Consider the following 23,245-nt stretch of genomic DNA (forward strand, 5'->3'; position numbering starts at 1 on the left):
TTAAAGGCAAGTTTTATATTTTTAGATCAGATTTTGCATATTGGAAAAACATAAAGGTAAAAAATGGGAGTGTTTTTGTTAGTAAGCTACAAATCTTTCTGTGTAATGACAACAATAAATATATTGCAGCTAATAAGGGTGACCAGCTGCAACATATCAGTTTATACTGATTTACTGTTTCAATGAAGGATCAGCTGGACACAATATTACAGGCATGATGTGCTCAGTTTTCACCTTTAAAATGTGTGCAGTTATTTAATATTCTCAGACTTCGGCCTTCAGTGATCAGACCGAACAGGAAAGCTACAGAGCCGGAGCTCCGCTTAGCCCGTGTCCATTTTGTGTGTGCAGCCGCCGAGCGGAGGACGGACAGCAGCAGCTGTAACTCACACAGAACAAACGGGGTCAAGAGATGCCAAGACTGTACTGACTGTAAAGCCAGGTCAGAGGTCAGGAGAGCTGCAGCACATCCAGTAAGTCAGCAGAGTAACTGTTTCAGAGCCAGCAGAGAAAAGAAGCCAATAAAGTGTTTGTGCTCCAACGCGCAGACATGAGTTCAGTGCGTGGGAACCGTCACTAAAAGCCTTTCTGTCGTTGTTTGGAGATGTCGACGTGATTCATCTGCTGCACAGCAACAACAGTTTACAGTAACAATTGTTACTGAAGGTTCTCGTATGATTTCAGCACATTTTAACAGACGTTCGTGAAGTCTTTGGTTGTGGATTCAAAATCACGAGCTTCCTTCTTCCAAAGTGCTGTGAGATGATTCAGATTCAGTTTAGGGACATAACAAGGATCCCCGGATCATGGTTACAACTACAGCTGCTTACTTTAAGTGCCCATATGGTACTTTATAGGCTGAAAAAGCAAATGGAGCTATCCTCGCCCACAGTAACACTGCTGTAAGACTTTTCTTTAGTTCCTACGTCACAGCAGAGTGGGGGTTAGTTTGGTACACCCTAAAAGAGAGCGGACTCTCGCAGCTTTGTGCCATTTACATACTTAACCAATGTCACCTTTTTTTTGTTAATGTTAAATCCTGTAAATTAGATCTCCAAAATAAAATTACACCACGTGGTAAACACGGGCACCCTGAAGTCTGAGGGTTAAAGCCACGCGCTTCACTGACCCACTCACCCCGACCTCATCTAAAGACAAGAACAACTACATTTGGTGGAACTGCATGAACTGCATTGAAGCTTGATGGTGGGTGTGACGGACAGTTTGTGGGGTGTTTGCTGGTGAGATCATTATAGCAGCAAAGCCAAAAGAGCTTCGATTAACACTTAGCATGAGCTGAGCTACCTACCTCAAACTGAGTGTTCAGAGCAGTCTGCAGCCTGAGGCGGGGCTCTCTGGGATTACCTGCAGCGGGCTGTTACCTCTGCATCAACTGTGCATCATGATTCTAATGTAGTACAGTGGTAGTTATTTGTATATATGATGAATCCCTCTCACCTCATTATCTGAAACGTTGGCCTTGTTTAACATGAGCATCGAGCAGTGCAGCAGCATTTGTATAACAGAGTACAGACAGCAAAGTAGGCCCACGTTAAACCTGCGTAGGAAGTTAAAGCTGCTACAACTGGGAAAACTGATTATACGTGCTGGATCCTTTGCTGTGACCTCTTTAACACATGCTAAACAATATCATCCACACTTGTAACACAAACCAGTGTGTGTGGCTTAATGCGCATGTGACTGGGTCAGCTGGCGAGTCGCTGATGCAGTCACCAAAAAGGCCGTTTCAGGCTGATCGCTTCCCCTGCATCTCCACCACAAGGTGACACATGCAGAGTTATCATGAACCATGATGTCATCAATAATGGGATATTCACCACTGTGAATGATCCAGAGTGATCCTTTAATAAACCTGCACTGCAGCGGGCCGTGTTACCTCCACATCAACTGTGCATCATGATTCTAATGTAATACAGTGGTAGTTATTTGTATATGCTGAAGCCCTCACCAACTAACCAGAGAACATTACAAATGAGGAATGTCCTTTAAAATAAAATAAAAAAGGGTCCCGCACTAAAAAGAAAATAGATTTATGTTAATAAAACCATCATAAAACCATAACGCTAAAAAAGTGTTCGATTCTGTCCCATACAATAGATATACATCAAAAGGGTTTTGAATATAAACCAACATGTAGTGACTATAATGCTTTAGTGTTTGTCTATAAACTCAGGCCTACAGCAGATAGGGTACCAGTGTGCAAAAGTGGAGACATATGGAGGCAGCACAGAGCCGCCGGCTGCTGTCCTGGGGTCAGATCCGGATTCGGAACATGCCCTGACTCAGCTGAAGGCGGAACAGTCGGCAATTGGCGATGCGCAGGTTGGCACAGGCTGTTTTGGAGAGGTCGCTGGGTAACATTTGCTTGATGCGATGCCACGTCCCGGTGGTGCGGCGAAACTCCCGGATGTAGTCGAAGTTCGTGCCTGCGCACAAAGAGAACAGCCGTCTTACAAACACCGAACATCGTGAAACCCCAGCAGAGCTTTCTGTGTGGTTTTACCGACCTGTGTCCAGGTCTCCCACCACATAGATGCTGGCTCCAATGGGCACAGCGCCGCAGACGAAGGAGGAGCTGGTCTGGATGCACAGGTTCTGGTCATCGAGGAACATCCACCTGCAGCAGAACACATTTTTTCTTTAACCACATTTACAAACTGTAAGGACGGCTCTGATATGTATTTACAGAGATATTATAGTATATATATAATATATACTAGGGGTGGGACTCGATTAAAAAAATTAATCGAATTAATTACAAGCTTTGTAATTAATTAATCGAAATTAATCGCATTTTAATCCCATTTCAATATTTGACATGAGAAATATTAATTTAAGTTTAGTTGATGAATGAATCAATATACATAAGCTTAAACTTCAAAATGTTGTTTATTTTCCCACCAGTCTGCTACACAGACCAATGAAGGGTGGAAGTGCTCCTGTGATAAGCAAACTCCTGAAATTAAAGTTAAGCATCATAACTGGATAGTTTTATTCTACATTAATGTCTCACTTGTTATAGTTGGAAATTAATCATTCTCTCAGCTGTATTCCTTGATGTTGAAATGTGTTATGCTTGTTTTAACAGCTTATTTTGAATCAAAGACTTAAAATTAAACCACAAAAAGGAGAAAAAGTTCGTTCTCCGTTTAACAGCTGCTTTTACACAGCTGTGCTTCACACTCACGGTTGCTAGGCGACATGAGCTACGCAGAGGTGATGGCAGCTGATATGAAGGCTAGCTGCTCACTTCCGGCCTTTGTGGTGTTCGTAGGCTGCGAAAGACGTGGCCGGGTCCTTCGCAGGATGCGGCCCCTAATTTGGACATTGTGCGTCGATATAATCTGTATGCCGGGAACTCGTGCACTGAGAAACGTTCCACGGTGCAAAGTGCGATTAAAATGCGTTAAAATTTTTAACGCATTAATTTCCCCGTAATTAATTAATCGAAATTAACGCGTTAAAGTCCCACCCCTAATATATACATATATTCATACCACATGTGTCATTCCTGGAAAAAAAAAATGAAGTTCTAACCAAGCAGCAAATATGAAGCCAACTCAGAGGTTCCTCTCAGTGAGCCTGTCTCCAATCACCAGCTTCAAACAGCAGTAACACATTTTTACAGCCTGGTATAAAAAAACAGTTTTGGCTTCTTTGACTGAGCTGAACACCTGCAGCATTGTAGCCCCTTAACTGGCAAGGGCCCGGTGACGGGCCGTTTGTAGTCCATTTTATATGGCAGGCTAGACCCTCCCATTTTTATTGACACGTCATTCGGCCAATCATGTAACTGGCTGCACCAAATCACCTGACAAAGCTACGTGACGCCCTCTGAGTATTATTGGCTCTGGGAAACCCATTTCTTAACATTATTGGCCGAATGAGGTGTCAGTCAAAATGGGCGGGTCTAGCCTGCCATATAAATGCACTTCATTGGCCCGCGGACCAGACGCAGCCGACTAATAGGCTATGAAATGGGTTTTTCAGAGCCAATAATAACCAGAAGGCGTTATGTAGTTTTTGTCAGGTGATTTTTTTGCTGCCAGTTAAGGGGTTAATGCAACTACTGACAAAAGCATGGGACAGATATGTGCACCAGTACAGTTTATGTCACTGTGGCTACGTCCAGCTTTTATGTACAGTCTGTGGTTTTCGGCTGACCTCCTCATCTCATCGTGGTAGAACTCAGACTTGCAGGTCGTCATTTGCCTTTGCTCGGGGTTGTCGTTCTCTTGGCTTCTGACTCCACCGAACACGTAAAGCTCCTGACCGACGCCGCACGCCACCGACCCAAACCTGAGCAAGAAATTTGAAGAATTTACCAGTGAAGTGGAAACATCCTGATACTTTGTTATTAATTTAACCATTCATTTAAAGATCATTCAGATAACGAGTGAACTGGAACTACATTAAACTACAGGAGTCATAATGAAGTGGTCAGGCTCTAAAAATGAACTTTGTCTGGTTTGTGTTAAAGAAAAACTGAGGGGTGACCTGAAACTGTGGATACAGAGTAGCTCATACACGTATACATGACAGAAAGAAACATGTACATAATGTGAATGTATCACAGAGTTCAACAAAGCTGTGAGACGAAATAAAAAACGGTCCATTTAATGCTGGTCCCTGTTCATGAGCACCAGTAAGAGGAAAAACCTGGAAATGTTTCGGATCAGTGGAAACCAGGAGGCTGGAATGTTTTATATGTAAGTGCTTCTCATCATGTTTGTGTTTGTCTTCATTTATTATTTGATGTTATAAAAAGGACAACGTACACTCTGAAGTCGTACTGGGGGAGAATACAGAATCACTGGAGGATTTATTAAACACGTTCTGAAGGATGGGAGGCCCACGTGAGTTTAAGTGTAATGAAAAGGCGTTTGTGCTTTTTGGAGCATTTTTAATGCAGTGATCTGAAAACAACACAGCCCGGAGACTGAGACAGTCATTAGTCTGTTACTTAGCACTCATTACAGTATGTGCATGTATTGCACCCTCACACTTTATAAATGCAGCTAGCTAGCACTGGCTGATAACTTAACGCTCGACCCTCATTCACACAAGGAACGTCCCAACTCTGGGATGAATAAATATCTATAATCATATCTTTGATCATCTTATGTAGGATCATTTCTGGATTAAAAAAAATGAAAGTCCACTAGATTCTTTTGAAATACGTCTATTTTTCTTTTAGCACTGGTGCGTTTGTGAGAGGAGGTGGAGCTTATTCTTATATCTTATTCTGAACATACTGCAAACAAAAGTGCAGATACAGCATTGGTGCTTAAAAAGTACAGGAAGTGTGGGTCCATGGGAAAAAAAAAAGTTGCCACATACAATTCAACAATTGCACAACTTTGCACAGAAAACCATCCCATGTGACAGACTGCCTGTAATCCAAGTCTGCAGACGAGGTCCACGAAGAAAAGAAGACACGGAAGAATGAAACTAAAGCACGAGCTTTAGTTTCATTCGATACTAAAGAAAAGCTGCAACACAACAATGAAGAGTAACACAAACCACATCAGCAGCAACAGTCAGTGTAGCTGTGATGTTACACAAAGTCAGTCAAAATGAAACTAAAACTGGCCAATCAGGGAGAACAACAGTGACAAGAGAACCATGTTTCATTTCCTGTTGTGCAACACAAACAAGTACAAAGCAAAGCAAAGCAGGTAACTGTTCAGTGTTGCACAGCCAGTGTGCGTGCAGCGACACAAAAAATCCTGACTGGGAAAAAAGGAAGACGGGACTGTGAGGAAGCATTAAAATCACAGATCCTCGGTGTCCACACCACCTTCTGAAAGCCCAGGCTGCGTTTACCTTCTCTCTTTCAGAGGACACAGCCCCGTCCACTGCTGGGTTTTAGGATCAAAGCATTCCACGGAGTCAAACAGCTTTCCGTAGGAGCCCCCACCTATGGCATACACCTTCTTATTCATGGAGGCATAGCAGCCGACCTGAAGGAGAAGTCAGACCGGGTTTCAGTGTGGACCAGAGGTCATGCTGACCACACATTTCTGTCAGATTTTTATATTACAGAGAACAATGAGAACAATGAGAGATATTTACCATAAAATGACATAATTTTCATGCAGCACTGTTGAAGACAGTCACAACAGCCCACCGACATGCATGCATTCATCTAAAGATGAACCACGATTAGCAGATGGGTCTTTGTGTTGAACTCTATGGATGCAGCTGCCAGTGTTAGCTGATAGCAGCACCCCCTCATCCAAATATGGTCACTTCTGACTAAATATTAAATAAATAAATAAAAAATAAAAAACAAAACAATAAACGAACCCTGTTGGCCAACAGAGCACTGCCGTCCAATATTTTGCCATATGTCATATATCGGAACAGGACGTAATTTGGTCGACCATCAGTGAGCTGATGGACTTTTTTATTAATTTACTTTTATATTGGAGAGCTTTGCACAGTCAACATTCGGCTTATGAATAAGGGAGGAGTCATGATTAAAGGGAAACATCAATGTGCAGTTTTCTGGAAAATTTAGAAAATTCATACAAAAAGTAAATAAATAAAAGATCAAAAATGTGTGATTCGTGGTCCTGGGCCGTTTTCCCAGCACGTTGTTCTCTTAGGTTCTGTTTTCACTTAAATTCTACTGCGTTCTCCCGGTTTGCTTCTGCTTTGATTCTTAGTTTATTAGTTTTATGAGTCCTGCTATTGGTTATAGTTATTTATACTGAGTTCCTGTTTCTCTATGTTCTCGTCTACCCTGCTTCGCTGGGTTCTACTGTCTGGTCTGTCCCTCGGGGTCTTGTCTCTACTTGTTTCCTGTTTTACTTTGTCAGTCTTGGTCTCGCCTGCCTTGCATTTAGTTTTACTTCCTGGTTTTGTCTTGTTTAATTATTCCCAGCGCTTTTCCACCTGTTCCCGATCCTCTCGTTGTCCTGTGTTTGGATTTAACCCCTGTGGTCTTCCCTGGTCTTTTATCATGTTGTCATCAGTGTGTACCCACGCTGTGCGTCTTCTGCTCCTTAGTTTCTGTATTTTAGTTCTGGCACCCGACCAGGAGCGGTATTTGTTATTTAAGTTTACTTTTGCCTGACGAGTCCTGCATTCTGGGTCCAACCTCACCTGCCACACAGCTCCCCACGACACTGTCTCCCCTATTTAGCAGAGCCTTGTTATTCTGCAGACCATCTGTGCCAAGATTTCAAATAAAAATGACCGAGGAGCAGCAAATTTAGCAAGATGTTGACGGATGGCTCGTTATGGGATCAGCGATGTAACTGTCCATCTTTTCTATTACAGTCTATGGAGTTTTACTCTCAGTTGTTCAGCTGACATCCATCCACTTATGGTTGCTAATGACAGTCTGACGTATGACCGTGAAGTTAGCCGTGATTCCAAACTGTCCTGCTGGTGCAGTTTTCCCAGCAGGAGTATGGGTCAAACTCCAGCCTATTCCAAAAATAGCTAAACACTGCAGTCCAGGATGCGTAAATAGGGGCATTGTGTGCTGGGAATTCTAGTGGTGACGTGACTAAAACCGTTTCACGTCACCATCCGAGCTGAATTTGAGACAGCTTTATGCTTTTAAGACCTCTGATTAGTAAACGTGCATTTAAGACATTAAAACTGCCCCTGTGGTTTAGTTTCTCTGTGAGCCGGCACACGTTTTCATTTAGTAAAAAAAGTTTTCTAATTGTATTTGGTTCGTTCTTCCTCTTTAAGAAGGAGCTGTCCAAATGAGAGCGTACCTTAGACAAGAATTTGACCTCATGCAGCTCTCTGATTGGTTGTTTCAGAGTGCCTCTGACCTTGTCTGAGTGCACAAACTGCTGACGGCGTCACCCATCATTAACACTCGACAGCTCATTAGTTTCTGGTCCTGCAGAAAAGCTGTGGAAATCTTTACAAAGCTCACCACTGAGAATGGATCCAAACTCCCTGGCAGTACTTTATGGGTTTAATAGTTCTGACCTGAGCTGCAGTCTAGCTTTAGCACACCCTGCTGGTGCAGAACGGGACATCACATGTCCAACAGCTTCTTACATCAATTCTCCTATTCCTGCATTAGTGACTATAAAGAAGATGTAAACATTTCTGTACCAGCTGCAGCTGTCTTCAGTGTTTTTTGGGATTATTAAGAGAGTTTTCATGGCGGTATTGTGTGCAGCAACACCCCATAACCAACCCTGAACACTTACCTTAAACCAGCATTTATTTATCCCCAACATTTCCATGTAAATATATTCATTCTGCATGCTTTCATTCATGCACGTTCCACACTTTCTCTACTTAAACATTTATTTATACTTAAACCACTTTTGCCCTTCATACTGACTGTGTTTAAATATTTATTTATTCAAGACTTCAACATTTATTGATTTTAATGTCTATTTTTTTATTTTGATATTTTGTATATCCCAAGTTAAACTGTCCACCATATATTTTGCTGTGTCCCAGTCATTGCACTGTGTGTGTGTGTGTGCGCATACGTACTTGTGTGTGCACGCGTGTGTGTGAGTGAGTGAGTGAGTGTTACCTTGCGGATCATGGTCATACTGGTCTGCATTTTCCAGGTATTGAAGTACGGGTCAAACACCTCCACAGTGATTAGCCCCACCTCTTCATTCTCTCCACCGAGAACATAGATCAGACCATCGAGCTCCACCACACCGAAGTTCTGGCGAGCCTGAAAACATCAGCGATTGATTAATAATCAGCCAGCTGTACGTTCAGTCACAGATCCTGTGTCAGTAATGGTGACTGTGTCATCCTGGACCATCCGAGCCCAGCTGTGTGGAAAAGTTGGACGAGTGGAGATCAGGTATAAGTGCACCGCTGATGACATCATGTCCTGTTTGTCTGTGCAGCGAAACCAAAGCAGCAGCGGGGTTACAGCCCATCACTGACCAATGAGGGCAAAGAGATGTGAAGAATATTATTGAATATATTTGAATCAGACTCTGTTCCTGTGCCAAATTCATCCCGGTTAGGACTGCTGATGGATATTAAAGAGTTTGTATTTTTAAACGTCCCCTCTCATTGTTCATTGTGTTATATCAGTTAATAATTGTGACATAAATCAAATGGATGTTTTCTCCGTTTCTGCATTTCTGTTCAGCAGCATGTATGTTTCTACTTTATATCAGGAATATCTTAATGATAGCAGTCCTTTTTTAGTGGCATTTTAATGAACACTGCAACTGACAGACAATCACTATCATGTGTGGATGAACGCACAACAATTCACTGAATTTTCATAATCCACAATCTGTTAATTACCTACTTTTATTAAACTGTGCATCAACCTACAGAGAACGGCACGAGGTTCACCTTTGGCATTTTTAATTCATACTTTGGCCCCCAATCCTAACCACCCATCTTGGTAAATGGTAAATGGACTAGCTCTTATATAGCGCTTTTCTACTCAGTCAGAGCACTCAAAGCGCTATTACAACATGTTTACATTCACCCATGCACTCCCATTCATACAAGCACTTCCATGTTTGCTAAGCTAAGTGCTTTTTAATTAACTAACATTCACACACATTCATACTCCGACGGGAGCAACTTGGGGTTAAGTATCTTGCCCAAGGATACATTGGCATGTAGCCTGGAGTAGCCAGGAATCGAACCGCTGACCTTCTGATCAGTAGGTGACCTGCTCTACCTACTGAGCTACAGCCACCCCATCTTGTGTATGTAATTTATTATTTACTTCAGCAGGTTTATTCGTTCTGTCCACACATAAATGTTTTTATTTGTATGCCCAGCAGTAACTGAAGTAAAATAAGGAGGCTGACTTTAACCTGGTATAAGGTTAAAACACAGAATAATGTGAGCTCTGTGTATAATGTGCCTTTAACCCTTTAATGGTGACAGTGAGGTTTTTGCAGCACTGCTGACACCTAATGGCCATAAAGTCCAATGCTAAAACACAGCTGCTCTACAGCTTTATGAAGCTTTGCTGCAGGAATTCAAACATCTGCAGCATCTATGACAGAGAAGCAGTGAGCAGAGAGACTGAACTGTAAAGTAAAACACAAGGAAAAGATAAATACTTTATATTTTGGGCATGAATAAAAATAAATGACCTCATGTTTTCTGCACGGTGGCATGGTTGTTAGCACTGCTGCCTCACAGTTAGAATAATATCTAGAAGGTCTGGGTTTGATTCCACCTTGGCCTGGGCCCCTCCCTCTCTGTGTGGAGTTTGCATGTTCTCCCCGTGTCTGCGTGGGTTTCCTCCCACAGTCCAAAGACATGCACTTACTGGGGTTAGGTTAATTGGCCACTCTGAATTGTCCATAGGTGTGAATGAGAGTGTGAAAGGTTGGTTGTCCTTTTGTGTTGGCTCTGCAACAGACTGGCGACTTGTACAGGTGTGCCCTGCCTCTCGCTCCCCCCCCCCCCCACCACCACCACCACCACCACGACCCTGAAAAGGATGCCTGGATGTTTTCTGGGTCCTCTTGTGAATAAAATATGGGTTTATGGGCTTTCTAAAGCATTGCTTTCTATTTTTATTTCACACACATCCCAGCATTTTTTGAATTGGAGTTGCATTTACACGCTCACACAGTTTATATATTTGCACTGCAGGAATAACTGGTTCAGGCCCTCTGAGTGTACCTGCAGCATTGGGGGAATAGAGCTCCAGGTGTTGGAGTCGGGGTCATATTTCTCTCCACTGCCCAGGACTGTGTTGTGTTCATCTGTTCCACCCATCACAAACAGAAACCCCCCTGACACACAGAGACAACTTTATTAATGACACGCCTGCTAATCTACTGAATACAGAGGTTTTAGTTACAGATGCAGATCACAGTTACGGTGGACCACACTGACCAGCAGCGACCAACCCATGGCCGAGGCGAGCGATGCTCATTGGCTGCAGCTCGATCCAGGCTTGTCTGTTGGCGTCATACAGAGGGCACATGCAGCGCGTCGTAGCCGTCGGCTTCCTGGTTCTGTACAGGATGACAACCATCAGACCAGACAGGATCAGTAACAGGTACTTTCCCTGAAGTTTGCCTCTGAAGCCGTCTGTCTGTCTGCTAAGATGTTTTTAATGTTCTTTTTTACCCACAGTATGACGTTTCTGTAAACAAGTGATTGTGTTGCATACAGCCAACAGACTGAAAACTAGAAAGTAACAGTAATACCTGAAAGCCAGTCCACACTAATTAGATCATTTCAGATGCACACCAGCCTTGGGTGCAGCACTAGCAGCGAGAATGACCTGAATCATGTCCTCCTGCCTGTACGAGTTACAGTAATCTGCATTTACTCTCATAAAATCTCACACATCCTTTTTGGGGAAACAGAGACGTTGAATATAAGCAGAGAAAAAAGGCTGGTGGCAGTTTTTCACAGAAATATTAAGGACACGTGAGGCTGCTTTCAGTTATAAGTTTAATTCTTTTTCTTTGTTTCTAATTGCTACATAAATCCAAAGGTGTAGTTTTGATGCCTTCAGCCTGAACTGGAGAATATAGTAAAAATAAATGAGGCTTATATCTGGCACTACATCTGAAAGAAAGCTGAAACTTCTGTTACCTTACAAGAAGCCCAAACAGAACATAAACAAAGCAAAGAAGGGAAGCGTGACTTACTTGCGATCCTCACCTCCAGCGATGACGATACACTCAGAATAACCTCTGGGTTTGAAGGCAGCGAGCAAAGCCTCACCCTGCAGCGGACTCTGTGTCAGCACCGGCTGACAGTACTCTCTGATCACCTCCCTCATCAGCGGCTCCCCCGTGGCCTGATGGGATTCAACAGTAGCACACAGAGAGGTTAGCTCACAACATGCATATACATCCAACCATCCGTCGGGTCCAGCTGGAATGGTGAGCTTTTCCCATCCAAACACCCACATTCATGTCCCCACCCCACCCACCCCCACATCACTTGGAAGTTAAACTTTGGTGAACATGACTTCTCGGTAGAGTTTTTAATGGTGAAATTGTCCCTCATTATGGCTGCGATTCATCTCACAGTGAAGATATGCAGTGACTGTGTGAGTGTATTTCCAGAGAGCAAATTTAAAGAGTTCATATCTGCAGGAGGAAATGTGTCTGTATGCTCTGTGCACCTGACAGCAGTCATTTTACACACACAAACTAAATGTCATGCTTGGTTAGATTTTGTTGGAAGAAAGAAGCACTTTGCTCTGAAATGCATTCACACTACATGCTGAGGAAAAGCAGCCACATCCTGCCACCATCCTACATTTCAGCTGCTGTGAGCTCCACAGCTGACCATGTCAGCAGGATACACTGCAGCGCTCTCCTCTGCACTCAGGTGATGGAAAATTTAATTTGACATATGACTGGCCTTCTGTGGCTCACTGGCACAAACACAGCTGATCTGAATGTTTATGATAAATATTCGATTCAATTTTATTTATATAGCACCTGATTATTCAAGACCTTGTAGGTGAGGAGAAGGATTTTAAATTCTATTCTAGATTTAACAGGGAGCCAATGAAGAGAAGCCAATATGGGAGAAATCTGCTCTCTCTTTCTAGTCCCTGTCAGTACTCTAGCTGCAGCATTTTGGATCAGCTGAAGGCTTTTCAGGGAGCTTTTAGGACAGCCTGATAATAATGAATTACAATAGTCCACCCTAGAAGTAATAAATGCATGAATGAGCTTTGCAGCATCACTCTGAGAAAGGATGTTTCTAATTTTAGAAATATTGCACAAATGCAAAAAAGCGGTCCTACATATTTGTTTAATATGTGCATTGAAGGACATATCCTGGTCAAAAATGACTCCAAGATTTTTCAGTGTTACTGGAGGCCAAAGTAATGCCATCCAGAGTAAGTATCTGGTTAGACACCATGTTTCTAAGATTTGTGGGGCCGAGTACAAGAATTTCAGTTTTATCTGAATTTAGAAGCAGGAAATTAGAGGTCATCCAGGCCTTAATATCTTTAAGACATTCCTGCAGTTTAATTAATTGATGTGTGTCATCTGGCTTCATTGATAGGTAAAGCTGAGTATCATCTGCATAACAATGAAAATTGATGCAGTGCTTTCTAATAATACTGCCTAAGGGAAGCATGTATAATGTAAATAAAATTGGTCCTAGCACAGAACCCTGTGGAACTCCATAATTAACCTTAGTGTGTGAAGAAGACTCCCCATTTACATGAACAAATTGGAGTCTATGAGATAAATATGATTCAAACCACTGCAGTGCAGTACCTTTAATACCTATAGCAAGCTCTAATCTCTGTAATAAAATGTTATGGTCAACAGTATCAAAGCTGCACTGAGGTCCAACAGGACAAGAACAGAGATGAGTCCACTGTCAGAGGCTCTAAGAAGATCATTTGTAACCTTCACTAATGCTGTTTCTGTACTGTGATGAATTCTGAAACCTGACTGAAACTCTTCAAATAAACCGTTCCTCTGCAGATGATCAGTTAGCTGTTTTACAACTACTCTTTCAAGAGTCTTTGAGAGAAAAGGAAGGTTGGAGATTGGCCTATAATTAGCTAAGACAGCTGGGTCAGTGATGGCTTTTTAAGCAGAGGTTTAATTACAGCCACCTTGAAGGTCTGTGGTACATAGCCAACTAATAAAGACTGATTGATCATTTTTAAGATTGAAGCATCAATAATTGGAAAGACTTCCTTGAACAGTCTAGTAGGAATGGGATCTAATAAACATGTTGCTGGTTTGGAGGAAGTAACTATTGAAGTTAACTCAGAAAGATCAACTGGAGCAAAAGAGTCTAAACAAATACCAGCAGTGCTGAAAGCAGCCGAACATGAAATGAAATTATTCATAATCTTTGAGATGGTTATGAATAATTTTTTCTCTAATGGTTAAAATTTTATTTGTGAAAAAATTGCTTAAGTTGTTTTTTGGTGGTCTGGGAGCAGGCACTGTCTCTATGGGGATGGGGTTTTGGGGGGGATGGCAGGAGGTGTGGTTTTGGGGGCTGGGGAGGGGACACCTATCCACCACCACCTCAGTTCGGATTCAAACACGGTCAAATACGGTCTCAAATCGAGCACTGTGCTTGGAAGCAGTGCTGTTACTAATGACAGAAAGCATTTAGAGTTCCTCTACCTGCTCTCTCAGGTAGCTGACATCCAGGCCCTGCAGCCACACAGCAGACATCACTTCCTTCATGCGTACCTGCAAATTCAGATGGAATAACACTTTCACTGTTTGAGCTTGCAGCACGCTGCACAATTAATCTAATAGAATCTCAACCATGACCAAAAAAAAGTAACCAAAGTTCTACTAGCGCCTTATATCTCACTGCATGTATATGTATGTGACAAATAAAGCTCTTTCTTTCTAAAAAATATACATGTACATGCATGGAGAAGAAAAATGATCGGTGTTTACAATCTAACATCATACATCACTCCTCTGTAGATATTCTGTTGTAATAATGATCCAAATCTTCAAAGTAACTGTAACTAAAGCTGTGGAATAAATGTATTATTGTATGCTGCAGGTACCACTGCAAAAAAGAACATTTTCAGCGTTACCCACCCTGCGATCGTCTGGGTCATGTGCAAACCACCGAACAACAGCCTCCAGCACATGCTTCTCGTTGCCCACATTCAGCTTCTCCATGGACAGCACCTCGCAGAGTCGGTCTGGCGGTAGCTCCCTGAACTCCTCAGTAAGCGCCACATCACGGAAGTGCGTCTGCAGGAACTCAGTGGCGACATAGTGCACGTGGTAGAGGCAGTAGTGTAGGGAGAAAAGGCGGATGCCAATGCAGTTCTCTGCAGTGATGCAGCCCTCCAAGAACTGGCAGCACAGAGACTTAAGGTCGGTCATGAGGAGCAGGTCCGATGCCTGCACCATGTCCTGGATGGTCTCTTCTCTCAGAGTGATCTGTGTGTAAAGGGCATACAAAGAGGCAGTGAAAGCTGCACCTATCAGGATATCAGCTTTTTAAAGGATCCACACTCACTTCACCGCTGAAGATGTAGTCCAGGATCTGCTTCATGATGGCCATAGAGACCCCCTGCAGCTCGATTCTGTATGTAGACCCATCTTCTTTGGGAGGGTTGTAGTTCAGCTTGGTCCTAACAGGAAATAATGTAACACATGAAAATGAAAACAAGAATCATTATGAGGTGCAGCACTGCCACTAGTGAAAGTGGACACACCCTTGTTGCTGTAAGATTGTGAACCCCAGCCACAGATATCGATCACATCTGGGCTCTATTCAGGTTCAACAAACTGAGTTTCTGAGTTATCTGATTTTTTGTATTTCAAAAATTCATTAAAAAATAAAAATTTCCCTAGGTTGTACAGCCTTACACAAAGAGTATTTGTTCCAAGATTTCAAACATAAATGAGCAGCAAATTTATGAGCAGCGAGTTTAGTTGCAGGACGGCTCGTATCAGATCAGCTCCGCTGTCGAGCTAAAACACAAGGAAAGAAAATCAGCTCGGGCCGCTCTGTCATCATTATAGACAAAATAAAATATTGTTTTCTGCTGTCATCATTTACCCAACTTTAATTTAGATTTGATGAAGCTGGAAAACATATTCAGCTGTAAGCTGACAGCAACAACATGCAGGAGACAGAAACTGAAGAAGAAAATCTGGAGAAGCAGATCCGACAGTTTGCTGTGATATTAATTACACAGACAGCAGCAGACTGGGACGGCTCCACCCTCAAGTCTGTTTTTAGTAAATAAAAAACTGTTTTAGTCACAGTTAATGATCATTTCCTTGTTTCAGTAATTATTCAGTAAAGATTTAATGGACTGATGGGCTTTTTGTTTTTATTATAGAAAACTGCATGATTTCTGCTGGACCTCTGGATAAAAATGCTTAATAAGATCTATAGAAAGACTCTGATGTTTTTCTAGCCATTTGTTATCTAATATCGGCCTCTATGGATGGATGATGGCTGTCTTACAGCCACAGCAGAGATGTTTTACTCAGTTATTGTTAATGATCAAATTCAGTAATAGTGTCACATTTAACTGAAACACTGCCGGGCAGCTTTCCAAGTCTTTAACCCTTTTACTACCACAGGGGTCAAGGCCACCAGTGACCCCTGTGGTAGTAAAAGGGTTAATGAATGCAAAGGTTTGGATCCTGGAACCTTATCCGTTTTGGATCTGTCATGTCATACAAGCGGACTCCAAACTGGACGGGGTTAGCTGATCCATTATGGAGCCTAGGATACCTTCAGGCAGACCCGGGTACAAGTGACTGATTCAGACACTTGTACAGACTGAACAACTGTAAAGGGGACCGTGTTAAGTGCAAAAACAGAAAAACAGTAAGCCTCTGCAGATTAACTGGCTCCTCTCTGAGCTTTGTTAGTGCCAGTCAGCTGGTTCAGGTGCAGCAGGAGGGGAGGAGTCAGAGAGAAACTCAAGAGTTTGTTGAAGAGCAGGTTAAGTTCCCAGTCTGGTACCATAATAACTGATTCAAAGTTGACTCTGTTTCTGGCACAGGAAATCCGGTGCTTCCCTCAAGAGCTGTTTGCTAACCCTGCTGTCTGGAACAGGACCCTGGGCCGGGGTGACTGACTGACCTGATGTAGGGGCTGGCAGCAGCAAGGATGTTTTTCTGGACAGGAAGTTCCTCTCCGTCCACCACCAGCAGCGCATCGTGGAAACTTTGCTCCTGCCAAAACGTGCGAAGCACTCTCAGGAGTCTCTGGGCATGTTGTGGATCCGAAACCCTGGAATCGGGCTCGCTGGAGGCAGAGTCGGGCATGTCTAGGCTTGCGACAGCCCGAGGAACAGCGCCCTCCTGTCAACAGAAGGGCGAGCTGAGCTTCTTTAAACAAGCACCTCCTAATGTTGTTTTATAGCTCAACGTCAAACATACGGTGACAGTAACGAACAGTTTAAGCACATGAAGAGGCTGTGCTTTGAAAATCGAGTTTCAAAAATCACAATACAAACATTTAAGTTGAAAACTATTTTTAAAAACGGGCTTCTTCTCCTCACTGGCTATCCCTCCTCCGCCGCCACAGCGGCTGTAAACGGGCCGCGTTAGCAAAATCCAAACGTAGCAAACATATTATATTTCCAGTGAATCACTTCAGTGCTGAATACCTTGGACACACCTGAGGATCCGCAGGATGAATGTTTATATCCTGATTTTAGCTACCTTATTTTTACCGAGTCCAAACTTCCTACACCGACATATTCCTGAACGAGGTTTGGCCAGTTAAGGCTAGGCTAGCACCGAAACAACGGGCATGTCGATAAACAACATTTCGCGAGACAAAGACAATACAACGCCACTATTAATGCTTTTTAAAGGTAAAGTTAGATAATGTTAGGTAATGTGTGTTTAGTAACTGAAAATTATGGAAAAACAGGAGTCACGTTAACACAGGGATCACCCAAGGACTGTATTTACAATGGATGGAAACTTGTTTTGTCATCCTTTTCCTTTTAATTGTTACAAATTTTAAGTATCTTACCTTAAGACTAAGAAATGCACTTTCCTTTTACGGGCATAGGATGTACCTGGACTACATGAATCACTCCCTTACACCCTGAGATCACTCCAGACCAGAATTTTGGAGGTGGACGTCAAAGCATGTGTTGTGCTGCATTCAGGGCCAGACAAAATGTGGTAAATACGATATCCTCCTTGAAGATGTATGACTATAAAAGAGCACGTACCCCAATAAATACAAACAAGTCTATACATTATTTCAAAATATTATTTGATGAAAGCTCTTAAAATACTTAAGACATCGTGTTGGTTGTTTTAAACAGGTAGAAAAACGCCATTTGATAGACAGCTCCTTCCAACGTAATTTCGCTACAGCACCTGAACAGAGCATCATGAAAACGGAAGCGTTCAGGTTAAAGTGTGTTCCTGTAGTTCAACAGCACCGTGAGTCCAAACAACAAATTACATGAGCAACAGATATGTAACCTTTGTTATATCAGTGGGCATATGTGCCTTTTTACTTTTTAGAGACAAACATACATAAAAAAAAAGTTTCAGATATTTTTTTAAATTTTTGCAGTATCGACCATGTGTTTATTATTATTATTTTGCCCATAAAACACCAGCATACTGTTAATGGATGCTGGAAATTCTCTGCAGCTGCTGGCTTCATGCCCCAAAACATGATGGCGGGGCCGTAAAAGTGGATCCTGGTCGAAACACGTGAAAAAATATAGCGAGAGAGCAGCATTTGTGGCCACCGCTCCTTCTACCAAAAAAAAAAAAAAAAAAAAAGGAGGAAAACTACCAGAAGAGAAACATTTACATTTCTGGGGAGAGTGGCAGTTCTCAGGATTTCCGGTGGCAGTAAAAGTTTATGGACCTACGGGCTCGTTTATGCCTTTCAAATACATAATATTGACAACTGGCCTGAGTATTTGGTGTTGAATTAATATATGCACAGTATTGTCTTATTAGCGTTCGGTGTAAAAATGAAACGATTAACATTTGCGCTTTTAATTTGAAGGAGTCGCTGTTTTCTGTCGGTAAATTGACGAACTGTCGCCGCCATGACTGCTGTAATGCTGCGAGCTGGAGTACAGAAGGAAACAGAGTACACGGAGGTAACAGCGCTGACTGATTATTTAAGCTGCCGATTATCCAGCTGTACTGCCTGATGGCGAAGCTGGGAGAGTGCGGACGTCACTGAGGTCGCGTTAAAGTTCCGCTGAGTCGCTCAGCTAAGTGAGAACTTGTCAGTTTGGTGTTGGCGGGTCCTACAGTGATGGTGTGATGGGACTGTTTGCCTGACGGAGCGTAGCTGTTGCAGTACAGTTTAAAACGCCAAACATGCTTCGACCTGCGCGGAACAGATTGTCTCCGTGGATAGAGCGTCTCATCTCGAGCTACGGCAGCCAGGATGAGGAGGAGGTGGGCAGCGGGTTGAAGGCTCATGTCATCGGGGTAGGTCAGATATCCCAGTCACAGGCAGGAAACTCTGAGGGCCCCACAGGGCTGCTGTTCTTGTCTGATGGGGTGCTTCAGATTCCAGCCATCCTCACAGCATCAGCCTGGGAGCATCTGCAGGATCATGAGGACCGTGAGTGTTTCACCAGCCTGCTCAACAGCACGGTTTGCATCCATGACTACCGGCTGCAGTTCCACATGTCCTTGGAACAGACTAAATGCAGGTTCTTCTTATCAGTTGGAGAGCTAGCTACAACCGCAGCAGGTCCAGTTAAAGACAGCACCCCCTGCTGCACCACCCTGCCGTCTGTCAGGATGAAGATCTATCAGACGTGGAGAGCTCTGCTGGGTCAGGAGGACTCTCAGAAGAGCCAGTGTGGGTTTGATCTGTCTGAGCTGTTGGGGGAGTGGCGGCACGACTGTCTGCAGGCTGTGCTGGAGGATATCAGGGAGAAGCTGACCATAGCGAGTGGACGCCCCACGAGCCCGCAGCCCTCCACTTCCACCTCCACCTGTCGCTCCACGCTGACCTACCCTGCCACAAGCTGGGATGTGGACAGGATCAGATATAAGGGAGAAAAACGTTTCACTGTCCCCATAAAATATCTTCTCATCCCAGAAGAAGATGCTCAGCAGGTCCAGACTCTAAAAAATGCTGCAAGCGGCACAGAGAGAAGGGAAAAGGAGAATTTACCAGAAGTCTGCAAACCTCCAGAGATCACACAGCCCTCTGTTGATGATGCACACTGGCAGATAGCTCAGCCAGCAGCTGTAGAGGGAGTCTGCATGGCCAGTGATGACTCACCTCTTCCAATGGAGGACAGCATGTTACAGGAGGACATGATTGCAGGCCGGACTGACAGGCCTTTATCCAACCCGTGGGACATATTTTCTCCTCCATGTGTCTCCTCCACTTCCTCTGATGCGTCTCCAGAAGCTACATCAAGTGCATCTCCGCACCCCGCCTCTGCTGCCGAATCCAGGCCTGATCCTGCCACCAGCACGCAGCTTCCTGACCACTTGGTGGAGTCCAGCTACTTCCCACCCTACCAGAAACAGCCGACCACCCTCCCTGCTACTGCCACTTCCTCTTCTTCAGCTTCAGCTCCTGCAATTCCACCAGAAATGGACAAACATTGTACCCTGACAGCACCGCAAAGCCTCCGGGCTCTGAACCAAGAAAGCGAGGAGATGGTTGTGAGAAGACACAGAAAGGCAAAGAGGAAACTAAGTGAGCCGACAACAGAAGGCCTTAGCAACTTGGTGGAGGACAGGGAGGGGGAGCTGAGCAGCAGCCCTCCATCGTGGCTCTTTGACACTCAGGCAGGAGGCCCCAGAGCCGAAGATGGCAGCAGTCCTAAACGGGCTACAGGGAATGTCCCGAGAAAAATTCTAAAGGTTCACAGAGACGGCAGCCCCTTCTCTTACTCATATCGTGTGTGTGGACAGAATCTACAGGACTTCAGTCGCTTCAGAGCGGCTGAATCTTTGCTGCACTGGGCTGTGAAGTACCTCGTGACTCCGAGGCAGGCGGATAATCCTGCAGACGTAGCGTGAGCGGCCCAGGTCACCTCTTTAGGTTTTGTTCTGGTATTGTTTCAGTTTGGTGGCAATGACCTCAGACCTCTCTGATGAGCGTTTCTGTTAGAGATGCTTCAGTTTATTGGCTGAATATCCGTATCAGCTGATAGATGATGTCATTTACAGCTGATGCTTATCTGCTGTGTGCTATCTCAGGAAAAATGAGTGAAATAAATAACAAACTAAATAAACCCAGAGAAACCCTGGTGTTCCTCAGTCACTGCTTCCTAGTTTGATATTAAACTCAGGGCCTTTTGGGGGGGGGCATTCTAAATGTTTCTTCCTGTTTGTTTGGAGTTTTGTCTTTAATTCAGAAAAAATTGAAAAATTTGCATTTAACAAAATCAGTTGAGCTACAGGAGAGGTGAGACCGTTTAATCTCAGCCATAATCAGCTGTTGAGCTGAGTCTTGTGGGCTGGACCTGCTCTGCATGACTAGCTGTCACCTTAAGGGAGACGTTACTGAGCAAGTAAAGCTGTAAAACAAACCACTACAAGCTCTCATTCCTCCCAACATCTGTTGCATTATTGAATAAAGACTCAGCACTGTTTAAAAAGCCCGGAGCCTAACCGATGTGCATTTGAGTGTTGTTAGAGATGAACTTTTAGTATTACTTTGTATCTTCTCTCTGTTTTTATTATGAGAATTGTAACACTGTTTATCCAAGACAAATTTCCCATGCAGGACAATAAAGTTTTAGTTCTATTCTAATAACCATGTTAAATAATCAACATTACTGGAATAAACACCATTATGGAGCAGCTGTACAGCCTGGATGTAGCACGCAGATACACACCTGAGCAGGAGCGCTGTGCTTTACCTGGTGCATGATTTTGTTTCCCTTTTGGAGTCCCTGTTTGTTTTTGTATGGTGCAGTGTGTGTGTGTGTGTGTGTGTGCGGTTTTGCTCTGTTCTATGATTTTTCTGTCAGACACAAAATCGACTCCACAGTTTGATTCAGCCGTTAATGGACAGCTTCAGTGTTTAAGAGAAGTCTGCGGCAGCTGGATTATTGATGAGTTATTGATGATGTCACACAGCAGTACACCGAAGATCTTTGTGTTTTAAAGTCATCTGCTTTTTTCCCACAATTTTCTGTTTTGTAGTCAAAACAATGAATGAATGAAGGCAGATTAATAACATCTGGAGTTTGGCTGTGTAACAAAGTCATGTTAATGTTTCAGAGCATCTCTGCAGCTTTCTGTGCTTTTCATTGTTGAATGTGGAAATCATCAGAGTCCAGCTTAAATAAAAACAATAAACACTCATGAAGCTCAGCTGCTTCATGGTCTGCAGTAGAACCCAAACACAGCTCAGCTGAAGTGGTGATAAAGCTGCATTAGTGGATATTTGTTTTTACTTGGGGACCAATCAGAGGTTAAACTGATCTTTGGCTTCTGTCTAACCAATCAAATGGAGACTGGCGCTGTGCTGTGATGTCACGCAGGTCTCCACACTGAGAGCGAATCAGGTGGCAGAACAGCAGGACCATCATTATTATATAAATCTTCTGGTATGTCACTGTGACATCATGACATCAGCCTCATGATTCACTGAGCTGTGCTGCTTTGTGCTCTACATTTAGTAACCATTTTATTCTATTTTATAGACATTTTATTATATTCAGCTTTGCATAGCATTTGATTGTAAAAGCTTCATCGGATTTTTATTTAAGAAGAAAATCATATATTGCTCTGTGATTCTCGGATGTGCAGATTTGATGCTTTTCTTTTGGTGGTAAACTGAAAAATCATTGGATTTCTTTATAGACCAAGTCATACAGGTGCCATTTATTATTATTATTATTGAATTTTGTGTCATTCACTGGAATCAAAAGGTTCCATTATTCCACGGTACAATAAATACATCGAAAAATAAAATGTGAAAATTCTGTTTTGTTGTGTTGATTTTTACGATGTGATCATACTTTGGTGATGCACGGATCCTGCCTGTTCTGACCTCGGTGCTTCGGCCCAAAGTCTGCCTCACCTTTGACCTTTAGCTTATTTCACCTCCTATTTCTCTCATCTCAGGCGATTCAGTTATTACAGTTCTGTGTGTGCACGTGGCTGCACTTCCTGAACAGTTAATGCAGTAAATTTGATAAAACCTTTGAATCAAAGCTGAATGTCTGCATTTCAGTCACATGACTGTTCGATTTCAAATCCAAAAAAGGCTAAACTACAAAAACTGAACCTAGAACCAGCTGCAACCTTAAATCGAGACACACATTAATGAATCAATAATCAAGATCCAATAATATGATGTGTACAGATCTGCATACTAAACACTTTCAGAGACTAAAGCACTAAAACCTCGGATTATTCCTTATTATTACTAGCTGTTCTTCGTCAGTACAAAGACGCACTAGCCTGAGAATCACACCCAGCGTTTTAACACCAGTTTCTACTTTGTGTTTATTACTGATCAAATATTCAGATTTACAGTAATCCCTCGCGACTTCGCGGTTCGCTTTTCGCGGACTCGCTGTTTAGCGGGTTTTCAATCAATATTAGTGTCAAATATTTATTGCGGTATTTTCGCTGTTTCGCGGGTTTTTGCGGTACTCGTTCTTCACATGCGTAGTACGTGTTGTACAGTAATGTATATATTTGGTGTATGGGTGTGTGGGGAGGGTTTATAAAAGCTTAAAATAGTGTATAACTACTAAAATAATGTATAAGCATTAAAATAAATATAGCGTCCCCATAGGCCTAGGAACCGGGGGGTGGGGGTGAGGGGGTGGAGGGGACGATCACTTCCAATAGCG

The 23,245-nt window shown here is 43.1% G+C and overlaps 2 protein-coding genes across 2 annotated transcripts; one reads left to right on the forward strand and one right to left on the reverse strand.

Annotated features, from left to right (window-relative positions):
- On the reverse strand, positions 1-17,579 carry gan (gigaxonin). The gene is made up of 13 exons (XM_030732280.1): positions 17,449-17,579; positions 16,546-16,766; positions 14,959-15,073; positions 14,529-14,879; positions 14,094-14,162; positions 11,622-11,773; positions 10,855-10,976; positions 10,639-10,751; positions 8,546-8,695; positions 5,848-5,984; positions 4,186-4,320; positions 2,529-2,638; positions 1-2,447 (listed from the first exon to the last, which is right to left on the reverse strand). The coding sequence occupies exons 2-13, from the start codon at positions 16,728-16,730 to the stop codon at positions 2,275-2,277; spliced, it is 1,812 nt and encodes a 603-aa protein (XP_030588140.1). The 5' UTR covers positions 16,731-16,766; positions 17,449-17,579; the 3' UTR covers positions 1-2,274.
- Positions 17,580-18,467: 888 nt separating this feature from the next.
- acd (ACD shelterin complex subunit and telomerase recruitment factor) lies at positions 18,468-22,319 on the forward strand. Its single transcript, XM_030730684.1, has one exon. It carries the CDS (start codon positions 18,777-18,779, stop codon positions 20,448-20,450), a length of 1,674 nt encoding a protein of 557 aa, XP_030586544.1. The 5' UTR covers positions 18,468-18,776; the 3' UTR covers positions 20,451-22,319.
- The last annotated feature ends 926 nt before the right edge of the window (positions 22,320-23,245 follow it).

This window comes from Archocentrus centrarchus, chromosome 6, assembly GCF_007364275.1.
Source record: "Archocentrus centrarchus isolate MPI-CPG fArcCen1 chromosome 6, fArcCen1, whole genome shotgun sequence".
Classification (NCBI taxonomy): domain Eukaryota; kingdom Metazoa; phylum Chordata; class Actinopteri; order Cichliformes; family Cichlidae; genus Archocentrus; species Archocentrus centrarchus.